This window comes from Hyaena hyaena, unplaced genomic scaffold (assembly GCF_003009895.1).
Source record: "Hyaena hyaena isolate Hyena2069 unplaced genomic scaffold, ASM300989v1 scaffold_515, whole genome shotgun sequence".
Lineage (NCBI taxonomy): Eukaryota > Metazoa > Chordata > Mammalia > Carnivora > Hyaenidae > Hyaena > Hyaena hyaena.
Genome location: NW_024081147.1, coordinates 701044 through 716790, shown reverse-complemented (window position 1 = coordinate 716790; position 15747 = coordinate 701044). Strand labels below are relative to the sequence as shown.

The 15747-nt window shown below is 37.2% G+C and overlaps 1 protein-coding gene across 5 annotated transcripts in view; it reads left to right on the top strand.

Moving 5' to 3' along the window:
• PTPRM (protein tyrosine phosphatase receptor type M) overlaps positions 1–15747 on the top strand; it is a 782304-nt gene that overhangs the window by 462424 nt on the left and 304133 nt on the right. For all 5 annotated transcript variants that reach the window (XM_039255239.1, XM_039255236.1, XM_039255237.1 and 2 more), the window contains exon 8: positions 11467–11775. In XM_039255239.1, the coding sequence (XP_039111170.1) occupies positions 11467–11775 (309 nt within the window). The remainder of the gene's footprint in view (positions 1–11466; positions 11776–15747) is intronic.

Here is a 15747-nt window from a genome sequence, read left to right as displayed (position 1 = left end):
CCTATTTACATCTTTTGTCCTTCATCTATTTGGTTGGTTTTCCTTTCCTGGTTTTTTTTTTTTTTACAAGAATGAGATGATATCTTAGATTTTTAATGGTACAGCTTAATAAACATATGTGCTTGATTTTGATGTGGTATAAATAACCAAGCTTTTCATTGACACTTGGTGCTTTCTTGTATCTTATTTTAAAAACACCTACTCACCCTGAGATCAGAAGAATAACCACTCACATACTTTGGCACACATTTTAAATTTAGTTTTTCATGTTTAAGCTTTTAATTTTAGGAGGAATTGATTTTTGTGTGGTGGGGACATAGATTAGGAACCTCCTTTCGTTATTCATTTTTTTTTTTTTTTCCTGATGTGGATACGCAGGTCCCCCAGCACTAATTGTCCTTACTCCAGAAGTCAGAATAAGGATTTCTACCTCTTTCGAGGTGCCTGGGTTGCTAAGTCGGTTGAGCATCTGACTCTTGATCTCGGCTCAGGTCATGATCTCATGGTTCCTGGGTTTGAGCCCCGTGTTGGGCTCTACTCTGACAGCATGGAGCCTGTTTGAAATTAACTCTCTCTCTCTCTCTCTCTCTGTCTCTCTCTTTGTCTCTCTTTCCTCTCTTTCAGAATAAATAAACATTAATCAATTTTTTCCACCTCTGTCTTTTCAGCTGCATTCTGGGCAGCTCCATGACTATTCTTTAGGCAGTACCATTCTGCTTAAATAACTCTTGCTATCAAATTGGACAAGATTCTCTACTCCATCTTGGTCAGGAGTGTTAATGGCTCTTGGGGGCCTTGGCCGTGTCTTTGTTTTTGAATCAACTCAGGTTTCTCCAAACTCTAATTAGATTTTGATCAAAATTGCACTGATTCCAGTGATTACTTTAGGGAGAACTGATACTTTTACAATGCTGTGTCTGCCTGTTCATGTACATGATATAGCTCTGCAGTTATTTTGAACCTCACTAATGCTTTTCGATAGGTTTTTGGATTTTTACTCTTGTTCCTTGGCAAGGTTTCTTCCTGAGTCACCTACATATTTTGGTCCTTTTGTGAATCTGGTCTTTTTTCAAATTGGTGGTTTGGTTTGTTATTGATATGTGGGAATACAAAGGGTTTTTTAAAAAATATTTACTTTTATTTTGGGAGAGTGCAAGTGCAGAAGGGGAAGAGAGGGGGGGCAGAGGATTTGGGGTGGAGTCTGCCCTGATAGGCTGACAGCAGCGAACCCGATGTGGGGCTTGAACTCGCAAAACACAAGATCATTACCAGAGCCAAAGTCTCACACTCCGGCAACTGATCCACCAGGAAGGATTTTAGCAATAATCATATAGTTAGCCATTTTGCTAAATATTTGCTGCTTCTTATAATTTGTAGATCTTATGTGTGTGCTGACATTCATGTTGTATATAATTTGAGTTTTGTTTTTCCTTTTCAAATTTTATTTTAATTATTAAGAGAGAGAGAGAGAGAATCTTAAGCAGGCTTCACACTCAGTATGGAGCACAATGCCAGGCTCAGTCCCACAACCCTGGAATCATGACCTGAGCCAAAATCAGGAGCCAGATGTTTTACCAACTGAGCCACCTAAGCAGCCTCTGTTTCAATTTTTATACCTCTTGTTTCTTCCTACATTGGCTAGCATCTTCAAGAAAATATTCAGTAGACTCAGTGATAGCTTTCACCTTTGTGTTTTTCCTTAGTATGTTACCATTCAGAACAATACTTGCTGATTCAGGTGTGTGAAATTTCATTCTGTTCTTAATTTGCTGATTTTTCTTACAACGAATGGACATATTAACAAAATGCACTTTCTGCATTTATTAAAACTATCATACAGTTTTTCTTCTTTAATTTGTTAATGTGATGAATTACATTTATAGACATTTTATGTTAAACCATCCTAATTAATCTAACTTGGTCATGCAGTATTATCATTTTTATGTATACGGTGGACTTGAATATTTTGTTCATAATTTATTCATCGATTCCTGAATGAAATATGTTGCTCATACACGTTATCCTTGTTTGGTTTTGTATTAAGATATCAACTGCTTCATACATTCTAAGGCTATCTATCTTATGGGTGCATAAGAATTTATGGTTCTTTTATCTTCTTGATGAATGTTTTTTTCTTTTGATGAATTAAAACTTTTATCATTATGTAATGATTCTCTGTGTACCTTACTGCACCTATTCTTTGTGTCTTGTGATTAATATTTGCCAATTACCTTTTTTTAAAATAGGATTTTACTTTCAAATTGCCATGTACATAGGTCTTAGATTTGTTCCTTCTAAACAACATATAGCAAGATATTGATTTTACATTGAGTGTAACTCTTTGGATCTTTTAATTGACGAGCTTCCATTTACATTTACTATGACTTGGGATATATCTGGACGTGTTTCTACCAAGAAGTAGAGTTACTCATGTACGTATTTGACTTATTTGTTTTTCCTTTGAAAATATTAGGTTTTTAAAAAATGATTATTTTTTATTGTTGCAAATTGTCACCTACTGCTATTTTTATAGTAGTTTACTGTAGAAAATTTGTCCTGCATACTTAAAAAGTCCATAATTAATAGCTTAAACCCCCTCTTCCCAATGATATAAGGATCTTCTACCATTCTGACTTTGAACATTGCCTTCTCCACTTATATTACTCTTATTGTTTGTAGTTTAAACATGCCATGTTTAAAACCTCTCAAAATAGACATTATTATTATTTTACAAATAAAGACTTAGATATTTTTGCTCATCTCCTTTCTCTTCACATCTCAGACCTTTCAAACATCATTTTTTTTTCTTTCCTGAAGTTTATCCTTGAATATAGGTTATATTTTTACTTAGTGAAAGACAGTTTTGCTAGGTATACAAATTATAAGTTGACATGTTTTCTCTCAGCACTTTGTGTATACTGTTCCCATTTTCTCCCTTCCATGGATGCTGTTGAAACCTCCTGTCAGCCTAATTGCTATTACTTTGTAAGTGATACATCTTTTCTCTCCAGATATTAAGATCTTCTCTTTGATTTTGGTGTCTGTAGTTTAACTACATAATGTCTAAGTGTGTATACTTAATTTGTACATGTTACACTTTATATTTTAGTTGATGTCTTTTGTCAGATCTGGAAATTTCTCAGACATTATAATGTCAGGTAGTGTGCCTCCCCTCTATTCTCTCTGTTCTCCGCCTGGAGAGATTAGAAATGTATTAGACCCTCAAATTCTGTTCCGCATCTCACTTTCATGTTTTCTACTGCTTTCCTGTTTCTAGTTCTCTGTGCTGCATTCTGGATAATCTTCTCTGATCTATCTTCTCATTCATAAATTTTCTCAAGCTGTGTCCAATCTTGTTGTTTGATTCATCCTTTGAGTTTTTGTTATATTTTAATCATTTATTTCTAAAAGTTATATTTAGTTGCTTTTAAAATCCATTTGGTTATTTTTCATTGTGGCATACTCATTTTTGTGAATACATTTTTAAATGTGAAAGTGTTACTCAGATTCTATATTCTTCATCCACATCTACATCTGTTGTTTCCTATTTCTGTTGACTCTCACTGTGGCAGTTTTCTGGGGAATTTTGGTGATCTCCACTGAAGAGCTCATATTTGGCTGGTCTTTATCTTTGAAAACAGGAAACCTCATTTAGGAATGATTTTGTTCAGAGATTTGTGTGTTTGTCTCCTGGGATCCAAGAGGTAGTATCAACTACTACTATTGACTTTAGCTGCTTACAAGTATCTAAGATTAACCTAGACCCATCAGGTTTAGCTTCCCTATGCTGCCCCTGGCCCAAGGGTTATTCTTTAGATTGCAGGAAGGAGGTAGGCAGCTATCATTTTATTTTATTGTCAACAAGGAACATGCTGTAAGGTGCCACTGGAGATACATTGCATTCTGTGCAATTAAAAAATATATGTATCTTATGCTGGATCTAGTTGTGTTGAAGTGGAAGAGTCCTTTATAGTAAATGATGTGCCATTTTGTTGTAGTCAGAAAACATAATAATTATTTTATGGATATGTTATCCATCAATTCATTAATGTATCTAATTCTCTATTTGGTGAGTTTGAATTTTCTTAGTTTGCTTTGTGCAGATACACATAATATGATATGATGAATGGTTATGGGGAGAGACTCTTAACATAAACACTTGTCAAACAGAGTTGCTATAGCTGGAGGAAAATAGTTCTGCACATAATACATTTCCATTTCAAAGATTATATCATATAAATGATACATTTCATAAAATGATCTCACAGTAGATTTACTTATTTACATTTTACCAGAACCAATACCAATAATTCAAGATCTCTCCTCAGGAGCGGGTTTTAGCTTTTTAGCCTTGAACTAGAATCTTGCTGAGGGGAAAGACAGATATCTGAATGTTGTTTTCCTTTTGGAGAGCATTTCGACATTATCTAGCACACTTGAAGATGTACAAACTCTATAGGCTAAGAGTGCCCCATTTTATGTCTACCCAAGGGAAATGGGGGCTAAGGAATATGTATACCAGGATGCTCTTTGTACAGTGCTTGTGATAGAGAAAAAGTAGATTCTCCCTCTCTGTTCCTCAATGGAGGAACGTGTAAGTAAGCTATGGCTTATTTGTTTAATAAAATTCTGTACACTAGTTATAATTATAACTAGAGTTATATCTTTCAACTTGGCTAACATTGAATTCTCAAGTTGCAAAGAATGCTAGCATTTATGTAAAATTGTAATCATGCCAGATATATGTAATGAAAGTATAAAAACATGTCTGGGAATGAAACATAAAAACCTTGGGATTGGTTGCAGGAAAGTGGAAAAGAATTTATATCAGTAATATTGTATTTCTTTCATAAAAACCGATCTGAAGCAAAACACAAAAATGTTAACCCACTTGATATTAGTAGGTACACAGGTGATTGTTTTATTTAGGACTTTTGAATGCTTTTCCAAGGTTTTATTCCTTAACATTTCAAAGACCTTAAATTAACACCAAAGAAAAGAATGCTTCATGCCTGACAGAATAACCTCTTTCAAGCATTGTGGGACTTCTGGCCTTATTTTGTGCAGTTAATCAATGCAGGCAGAATACAATATGACAAATGTCATTGCCATTGAATACCTTGCCAATGCATACATTTCTTTTCTTCAGAAATTGTCAAGGTAAATTGTTCACTGCCTCTTTTTTCCACCTGCCTTTCAACAAACTTTACTTAAGAACATTAAACTAAAAAAATTGTTTAAAAAAATATTACCTTGAAAGATTTGGTGAAATTATACTAAAAGCATGCATATTGGGTCATTAACCAAAGACCTGAGATAGGCAGACAGATAGACAGACAGACAGACAGACAGATAGATTTTTTTTTTTTTAATGTACAAACCAAACACTAAACAAAGCATTTTTCCCACTCTGATCTTTCAGTGTTACCTGATGCCACTAGAGAATTCTCCCCCAGGCTATAAGTGGTTGCTCCTATTTAGAGCATGTGTATCAGCCTCCTTCCTGAGAGGGCCTACACTCTCACCTTCCTGTAGTCATTTTGTCATGTAAGAATCCTTTACATTTTCCATAAAATGTGAATAGGAATTCCAGCTTTCTACTGCAATGGAAATGAAAACTATCAATAAAAAGTGATAGATGGATAGTCCATTTTCCATCAACATGGGTGTAGTCAGTTACACACATTTATCATTTAGGCCAAGTTCAAACCCACACTTGGAAAACACACGGGACACTGAAGAATATTTCTGTCCTCAACCAAGGAATAAGCAGAATGTTTGATTTTGTGCGAGCCTTGGCACTGCTATACTTCCATTCGTTTATTCAATGAGCCTGTTTTTCATCTCTTAACTTAGTTCTATTTTTGAAATTTAGGGTTTTTGTTTTTTTATTTAGGAAGAAATTATTCTTTTTATATAGGATTGTGTGAAGTATTTAAGAAAAATAGACCATTTTCAAGTATGTTTCTTGATTTTAATTATGATACAATCCAAAAACAATTCACATGATACCTGTGAAAAGTATTACGGTAGAAGAGACTATACAAATCCATATAATTCTTATGGTGACTTTTAATTTATACGATTACATCCCAGAGATATAGATGCCTGTAGGGTAGCATAAATTAAATTTAATAAATTTTATAAATTAAATTTTCAACTTCACTGACAAGGGACATTTTTTTAAATCTGGAAAATATTGACTTACTCAAAGGCTAGTTATGTCACTTGAAAATAAAGCCGTGTGCCTGAAATCCTTGCTTTTAGGGATATCGAGTGCTTGGGGAAGCCAATATAATATTGATTAAGCAGCTATTTGCCCTGATTTAACTGACCAGTAAAGAAAGCTGTTGTATTATTATTTTGTCTCCCTTTGTGTGACTGATGAGTCAGAAACACAGTAGCTGAAGGTGCCAAAGGAGACGTACCATACCATTCTGGTTGTTATCGCTTTTATTTTAATAGACCTCTGGATAGTTTGTGAAGAGGGAGAAGAGAGAAACCTGTTAGCGGGAGCATTGGTTGTAATCTATGTTTTTGATTATCAACGACAGGATCCTAAAATTACACCCAAATATCTCTCACAGGTTCTGAAATTGAGTTTCTGAAAAAGCACCGTAGTTGTAATAGAAGTAAAGAGCAGAGTTCCAGAGAAATGAGCTGTGAATTGAACCTGCAGTGGAAATTGATCCTCCCAGTCAGTTTCTGCCCTTAGTCCTAGGAAAGCAGGACTGAGTGTATGTAGAAGGAGCCAGGATCACTGATTAAATGGGATGCTAAAGTGCCGGAGGCTAGTACTGGGCTTGCTGGTCCCTCAGGTCAGGAGTGCGACTGTCACACTTCTCTGCATGAAACCTGGCTGGAACTGGCAGAAAGAGAACAGAATGAAAAATGCTGCCGCCAGCCCGGGAAACAGTAAGAACTCCCTGACTAGGCTTCAGGCGCGACAGCCATTGCTCTCCTTGGGAAGGCCGTTCTAGTCTCTTATCGTGAGTCACTGGGCCCAGGTTGGGCCGCCTGGCCTCATGATTCATGCCAGTGGGGACTGTCATGAGACCCATTCCAGTGTGGGCCAAGGGTGTAAGTGTGAAGACAAACAGCCTTGGAGGTGACTCGCGTCCCCAGTAGTATCTCCAGGATTGTGTGGAAAAAGAAGTAAATATCTGCCTCATAGTCCTGTGAATATAATTAATAACCCTGTTATCTAACCCTAAGAGATTTATTTTGTGCCCATATAATGGTAGTAATATATTCCAAGTTTTTTTGGCAGTGCTCACATTCTGCTCCTAGAAATGCAGTATGAGTTGTAATTAGCCGACTGAAATTACACATTTCTGGTTAGGAAGTTGCCATTTATTGCCTCCAGTGTGATATATTCCTACAACAATGCCCTTCAATGTCTGCAACGATCATCAGTATAACTCACTCGAGGAAATGTCCCTGTGGAATGCCTCATTCACACTTAGCACGCTAATCGAAATGGTTCAAGCAGAAGCTTTGAAGATAAAGGTACTATAAAGCACAAACTTAAGATGTAACCATTATATACCATTTCTGGATCCGAGCTCCATTTGCAGAATGGCAGGAGGTAAGAAAAAAAGCAATGAAATCAGGCTGTTTGCTTAGGATGACTTGAAAGGACTGTCAGATTCCCTTAGTCCTTGTACTTAGCCTATCAACGAGACCCTCAAAGGAGAACGCCATCACAGGTAGTTGGCCACTCACAGTGTTCAGTTTATGTTACCAGCTCTCGTTTTCCCCATCTCACTTACCTGATTCCTACCTTCTGGCCCTGGCAAGAGAAATGACAGCTCTCCATCTAAGGTGGACCTTGTTGCCTGCATTGTGGCATTTTTTTTTAAAGTTTATTCATTTATTTTGAGTGTGTGTGTGTGTGTGTGTGTGTGTGTGTGTGAGGAGAGTGGGGAGGAGGCAGAGAGAGAGAGAGAGAGAGAGAAGGAGTCCCATGCAGGCTCCACACAATCAGTGCGGAGAGCCAACAGGAGACTTGATCCCCCAAACCACAAGATCATGACCTGACATTGATCAAGATCAAGAGTTGGACACTCAACTGACTGAGCCACCCAGAAGCCCCTGCATCATGGTATTGATTCCATTTCTCTCTTAACCCTTCCCCTAATGGAGAAGTCAAGAGATGGCTGGAATGGAATGATAAGGTGGCATTCATCCCTGCCCCTGTTGATATGATTTGCCTCCGCATTTTGGTGTGGACATATTAGGAGACATAACAGCACTGTCCTTGAGGCAAAGGCCCAAGAGAAACATAAATGGCAATCCCCTGTTTGCAACAGCTTCTGTAAGACAGTGTTGTTTTGGTGGTTAACCAGAATCTTGAGGTTGTAAGCCAATGAGCACAAGCCTACTTTCATCTCAGATTTAGACCTGTTATAGGCTGTCTCTAGTCTGCTACTTACCCCTCTTGACAGTAGCATCTCTGGAACCTTGGCCATAGATATGGTTGTTTTGTGCTAGGCTTAGCTGTTTTATTTGGCAAATTTATGGAAAGTTTGAGACATAATTTTACCCTGATGGAATTTTTAGAGATAGTAACAAGAGTGGAAGCCAACATGCATTTTAAGAAAACTTGACCAGTAAACAGACCAAAACCTTGTTGTTGTTTTTTTTTAATTCCTGGAATAAATGTCTATTTGTGTGTATTTTCTTGACTAAGAAATGATGCAGGCCTGTTTATGCAATAGAAAGTCATTTTTTATGGAAATTAAGTTAAAACCACATTGTTTAAACTAATACTTGAAACATTTAATCATTTTATTAGGAAGTAAAATTGATGAAAACCTTGGGAAAATGCTTTAGAACAGTTCTCGTGGATATCTGTGATTAATAAGGAGAGGGGCAAAGAGACACTTGTTAATCTGTTTATGTATAAGGGATCTGGAGCTTATTAAAAGTTTTTGTAAACATTCAACTAACGAAGCATTATATAAAATTGGGTATCTCCTTTCCATTGAAAAAAAGTGACTAGACTGGAAAACACTATCAATGTTATTTCCAGATAACTTATTTATGATATTTCCACTAACACTAGCAATTTCAATATAAAAAATTGATTTAGTAATAAGGTACATTCCATGAGAATGCCACTCAGGATTCTCTGGGGGAGTTTTTATCTCACTCATCCTTGGTTCCTAGAATTACTACAGGATCGAGTAGCATGAATGATTATTATTAACCTCATTTTATAGTTTGAGCAGCTACCTGGATGGTGAGTCCCATCTTGTATCACTTCTGTTGAAGTGTTTTCATTTGTTGGAGGTCACAGGAAAGGGGGTAGTTAGTACTTCTAGAGTCTCTCTACGTCCTGAATGCTGGAGAAAACTAGGGATGAATTCACAAACGGAAGTCAAGAAATGAACTTCAATAATAGTCCTGATAAATCTCCAGTAGCCACAAAGTATAGATAGAGTTGTCTGGCAAAGCCGAACTTGGGAACATGGCATAGACCCCTCTTCTATGGAATTAGAAAGAGAAGAGGAAAGAGTCTTCACAGCACTTTTGTTTGAAGATTAAATGCATGCAGTCTTATTCATATTTTACATTCTGTGGCCATGTTTTAGGTGAGACTTGGGATATTTTGCACATTCTAGTTTAAGTACTTCTAATAATCTCTTTATTTTGGTAGAGACTCTGCAAGTGAGAGTTAAAAGCACCATGGTCCATTGTCAGACAGATAGGAATTCAAGAGCCATAGTGAAACCTTGAACCAAGTTCTTGAACTAACCTTGGCTGCAATTTTTTTATCTGTATATTGGGAAGAATAACGCTTGATTCGCAGGATTGTTTTGAGGATAAGAGACTGTATGTAAAGCAAGTCACACATAATAAGTGCACATACGGTAAATAGTAGCTATTATTTCTCAAGTTTTCATGCTGATCTTCCCTTATCAGTCGTAGATCTCTTTGCATTCATATATGATGACAACAATTCAGGAAGACAAAAAATCAGAATATATGGAGTTAAGTATATTTATGAATAGTCCAAAACAAAGCATTTGAGATCAGCAAATTCATGAATTCATTTCTAAGGTAAACTGTTTAGAAAAGCGTATGGCAAAAAGTAAGTGTTCAATAAATGTTATGTATTTATCTAAAAATTTTTTTACATGCATTCATTTTTTTGAGAAACAGAGAGAGAGCACAAGCAAGGGAGGGGCAGAGAGAGAGAGAGAGACAGCGAATCTGAAGCAGGTGCCAGGCTTTGAGCTGCCTCTGGCACAGAGCCTGACATGGGGCCTGAACCTACAAACTGTTAAGACTATGACCTGAGCCGAATGGGATGCTTAACTGACTGAGCCTCCCAGGCACCCCATGTTCATTTTTTAAAGATTATTTATTTTCTGAGAAAGAGAGGGAGAGTGCAAGTAAGGGAGCATGAGCAGGGGAGGGGCAGAGAGACAGGGAGCTAACAGCGAGGAGCCTGACATGGGGCTTGATCTCTCGAATCGTAAGAAATCAAGAGTCAGATATTCAACCAACTGAGCCACCCAGGCATCCCAAGTATTATGTATTTAGTACCGTGTTTTTCATCATCATCTCATAAACAAGTTAAAGCTTTCTCTATACATATTCTGTCTTTTAAAATTTTTTAAATACTTATATATTCCTTGAAAATCATTTAGATTTCTAAGTTTGAAACCCTGTATCTGGAGCTTGGGCTCAGTAGTAATATTAAGACAATGTCAGGGATAGGAAAGAACTACTTGCATAGTAATTGCATGAAATTCTATACAAATCAAAACCCAGAAAAGGCCTGGAGTCCTGCTCAGAGGTTTATACTCTCTAATCGTTATGTTATTTCATGCTGAATTCTCAAGCTTTTTCTCTTATGTTTTCCAATTACATAATTATAAATTAATTTAAAAAGATAAAATATGTTCATCAATTCACATTGAGATTGGTTTCATGTGCCAGAGCCTCAGAGGAAAAGAGCCTTAAATAAGAGCACTGTTTTAACCTCTAATGAAAATTTTGGAAGTTGACAATTGGGGGATCGAATGGGAACTCAGTGATTATTAGTAACTCTGGGTCCTTGGTCATTGCTTTGGTTAACAGTTAAGTGCCTTGTGGCCCATCGTGGAGGGATGAGCAAAAAATATCATATCCTCAATCTAGCAAGTAGAAAGAAAGAAGGAGAAACGATGGTGAGGTCTTCTTTTTAAGGACACTTCCCAGAAACTATCCTTGATTTCATCTCGTATGCCGGTCACCAGAACTTAGCCATATGGCCACACCTCACTCAGAAGACACGGAAGATTCTACTCTTTATTCCATGTGGCCTTGCGCCCAGCTAAGATTTAAGGTTTCATTATTATGGAAGAGACCAGATATTCAGGACAACTAGGACCATCTGTGACATCTAGGCTTCACCGAACTCTTAATCATTCATGTCTTCTGTTTTCTCGTTCCTCTTTTTCTTTTCTGTATCAGATCCCATGCGTGGCCCAAGAAAACTCGAAGTGGTAGAAGTCAAATCTCGACAAATCACCATCCGCTGGGAGCCGTTTGGATATAATGTAACTCGGTGCCATAGCTATAATCTCACGGTCCACTACTGTTACCAGGTGGGAGGGCAGGAGCAAGTGCGAGAAGAAGTAAGCTGGGACACGGACAATTCACACCCTCAACACACGATCACCAACCTCTCACCATATACCAACGTCAGTGTGAAACTCATCCTCATGAATCCCGAGGGACGGAAGGAAAGTCAAGAACTCATAGTACAGACAGATGAAGATTGTGAGTACTTTTAAATGATATGTTTATATGAAATACACATTCTTTCAAAGAAGCAGCCTTTATTTCTTTGAAAGTGAGATCTCTGTAATGAAAGCGAAGAAACTAGTTACTGTGTCGAGTAATATAAATGCGTATCTGCGCCTCTGAATTTAAGCATTGATTTATAAGCGTCAAGGAGTAAAGATATAGAAGTTTATTTTAATTCTTCATGAGTCCTAGAGTTACCTTTCTATATATAATTATTCTACATTGCTCTCAGTAGTTCTTCACTCAAACGTTATTGTCATGTTAGACTTAAGAGTTGTTGTTTGGGGAATAGATTATATGAAAAGCTTATTTAAATATATTTAAATGGCTGAAACATATTTCATAGTTCAGATAAAAATTTAGCACAAAATAGAGGCTGCCCTTGCTTTTCAGCACAGTGCTGAGAAATTATCTCATTAGGTTGTTGGCCATGTAATAGATCATAATTTCCCATAGGACCAATATTATAATTGGATGTTACCTCAGTAAACAAGGATTTAACAAATAGGTAGTGCGTGTCACTAGCAACTCATCAAAGAAAGCAAATATACAATTGCAGTAAACCTCTAAAATAATTTAAAATAGTAAAATTATATACTGAATCCCAGAGCATGGGCATAAATGAGCTTTTACATTGATTATACAGGGGACACTCTCATGCACAATAACGTGTTCATATGACACATAAAATATAGTGGTATCCTATCATATATTTGACCTGAAATTTATTTGCCAGGCATCAGAATAAGATGGCAAGGAGCTTGAGAAGCCCATTAAATGAATACACTTACTTATTCCTGGGCAAAAGAGATATTTCACTTTTTTTTCCTTCAAGCAGCTGATTATGCAATGATCCTTGATCACTGATTATAACATGCATTAAATGTTTGCAACACTTTATTGTTTCATTTAAAGAGCTGACAAAGTAGATTTGAGTGGTTATTCCGTATACAGCACCATCCATTATTGCTATGGAAGAAAAACTTGGGAGAAGCCAGAGTAAATGAGGAGCTCACTCCATAAACTTCTCTCTTTTTTTTTTTTTTTTTTTAATTTTTATTTCTAGGAGAGAGAGAGAGAGACAGCGTGAGCAGGGGAGGGTCAGAGAGAGAGGGAGTGACAGACTCTGAAANACAGAGCCCGACGCGGGGCCCGAACCCACAAACCGTGAGATCATGACCTAAGCGAAAGTCGGACGCTTAACCGACTAAGCCACCCAGGCGCCCCTCCACAAATTTCTCTTTGCTATAGCCCCACCCCATCAGGTCCTGCCTGTGCTAGTTGCTTTCAAATAGTTGTCTCATTGCCATTATTATTTTTTTTAATTTTAATATTTGTTTATGTTTGGGAGACGGAAACAGAGCATGAAAGGGGGAGGGGCAGAGAGAGAGGGAGACACAGAATCTGAAGCAGGCTCCAAGCTCCAAACTGTCAGCACAGAGCCCTCCTCGGGCCTTGAACCCACGAACTGCGAGATCATGACCTGAGCCAAAGTTGGAATCTTAACTGACTGAGCCACCCAGGCGCCCCTCCTTGCGGTTATTTTTGTGAGGAATATTAGCTTGCTCTAGGTCACCCAGTCAGGGCTGAGACTAGGAGCCCTGTCTGTTTCTTCCAGTTCTTTCTCATCTTGCAGAAAAGTGGAAATAAGGTGCCAACATTGTCAACTGGTCCCCACCTCACATGCCCCCCATATCTCTATGCTTAATTTGGTTCTAACTCCTGTTGTTGCTACTTCTAATGTATTAAATTTTTCTTTTCTCTCAATTCCCACTACCTATATCCAGATCCTCATTATTTCATGCTGAAATTTCTAACCTTCCTTGGTGGTTCCAGCTCTTCCCCATTCTAATGTTGCCTACTCACCCACAAAACTTCTGTTTAAAATATGCCTGCATCTCTGTTATTTCTCCTCCTTTTATTTATTAATTTGAGTCCTCTTTGACATCAGTGGAAGCATTTTTCTAGGTATGTCTCCTCTGGCAAGGTAAAAAAAAAAAAGGAAAATAAAACTGTTGGTACTACATCAAAATAGAAAGCTTTTGAATAGCAAAGGAAATAATCAAAACATTAAAAAAGCAACCTGCTGAATGGGAAAAGATATTCGCAGATGATATGGCTGATAAGGGGTTAATATCAAAAATAAATAAGGAACATACACAATTCAGTGCCAAGAAAACAAATAATCCATTATAAAAATGGGCAAAAGACCTGCATAGACATTTTTCCAAAGAAGACATACAGATGGCCAATAGACACATGAAGAAATGCTCAACATCACTAATCATCAGAGAAATCCAAATTAAAATCAGAATGAGATGTCACCTTATTCCTGTCAGAATGGCTAAAATCAAAACCACAGGAAATAACAAGTGTTGGCGAGGATGTGGAGAAAAAGTAACCCTGTGCACTGTTGGTGGGAATGTATGCTGGTAGAGTCACTGTGGAAAACATTATGGGGTGTCCTCAAGAAACTAAAAATAGAATTACCATATAATCCAGTAATTCTCCTACTGCATATTTACCCAAAAAAACTGGAAATACTAATTCAAAAAGATATGTGCACCCCTATTTTTCAGCATTATTTGTAATAATGATTGCAGCATTGTTTACAATAATCAATATATAGAAGCAACCCAAGTGTCCACATATAGATGGACAATATATGGGATATTACTCAACTGTAAAAAAATGAAATCCTGCCATATAGCATGGATGGACCCTAGAGGGTATAAGGCAAAGAGAAATAAGTTAGAGAAAGATAAATACCATATCAGATAATTCATACGTGGAATTTAAGAAACAAAAGAAATGAACAGAGGACAAAGAGAGAAACCAAAAAAACAGAGTCTTAAATACAGAGGACAAACTGGTGGTTGCCAGAGGGGAGGTAGGTAGGGGGAGTGGGGATGAGTGGAATAGATAAAGGGAATTAAAAGTACATTTATCCTGATGAGCCCTGAGAATGTATAGAATCATTGAATCACTGTACACCTAACACTCTATTAGTGTTAACATTGTATGTTAATTATACTTGAATTAAACAATTTTTAATAATAGGATAGAAAACCATTTGCATCATGCCACTCTCTCCACAGAGCTTTCAATGACATTATTTAAATCTTGGCTTCCAAGGTCTTCTGTATTCCTGGCTCGTACTCTAGAACTAGTGACTTTTTCTCAAGTGCCGATCATTCTGCACAGATGTCACCGGGGCATCAGGCGTGGTGGGCCATGCCCCTTCCATTCCAGGCTCTTCCTCAAGGTCTGCTCTCCAGCGCCTCCCGCCTACATCTCACTTCCTTTTCCTCTGCTGCCCTCCAAAGGGCTCTTCAGGCTTCAGCTCCTTCAAAAAGCTGCCTCCAAATCCTCCAGCCTGTAGCACTCTCATCTTTCTGACCTCCTTTGCACCTGATAAGCATCTTTTAATCTATGGGCTTTAATTCCCTCATCTTAGAAGTGAGAATAATAACAGTTCTCAAGCATTTTAGAGTTAGAGGAAATTTACATAGAGAGCTGTTTGTAGCTGACAGAGAGAGGCCTTTAATAAGTGATCATTATTATTGTTGTTGCAGTGATTCAAAGCAGCTCCTTGTGACCCTTCCTTGCTCTCTCTGTTATAAAAGCATCTTTTTTTCTCTTAACTATAAACTAGAGAGGAAGCCTTCTATTCTTCTTCTGTGACAATAGACATGATACAGATTAGGAAATAAAACACTCAAAAGTGTTCTATTAGTCTTTAGATAAAACAGTGAAGTTTGTTGATAATCATCTCATTGATGTTTTACTTAACAGTAATGTTTTAAGCAATGAGAGGGAAAGATGACATGCAATCGTTTCACAAAATGAGCAGGTGTTTCTTACTCTCTTTTTATTTTTTTTATTTTTTTTTTAAATATTTTCATTTATTTCTAGGAGAGAGAGAGACACACACAGCATGAGCAG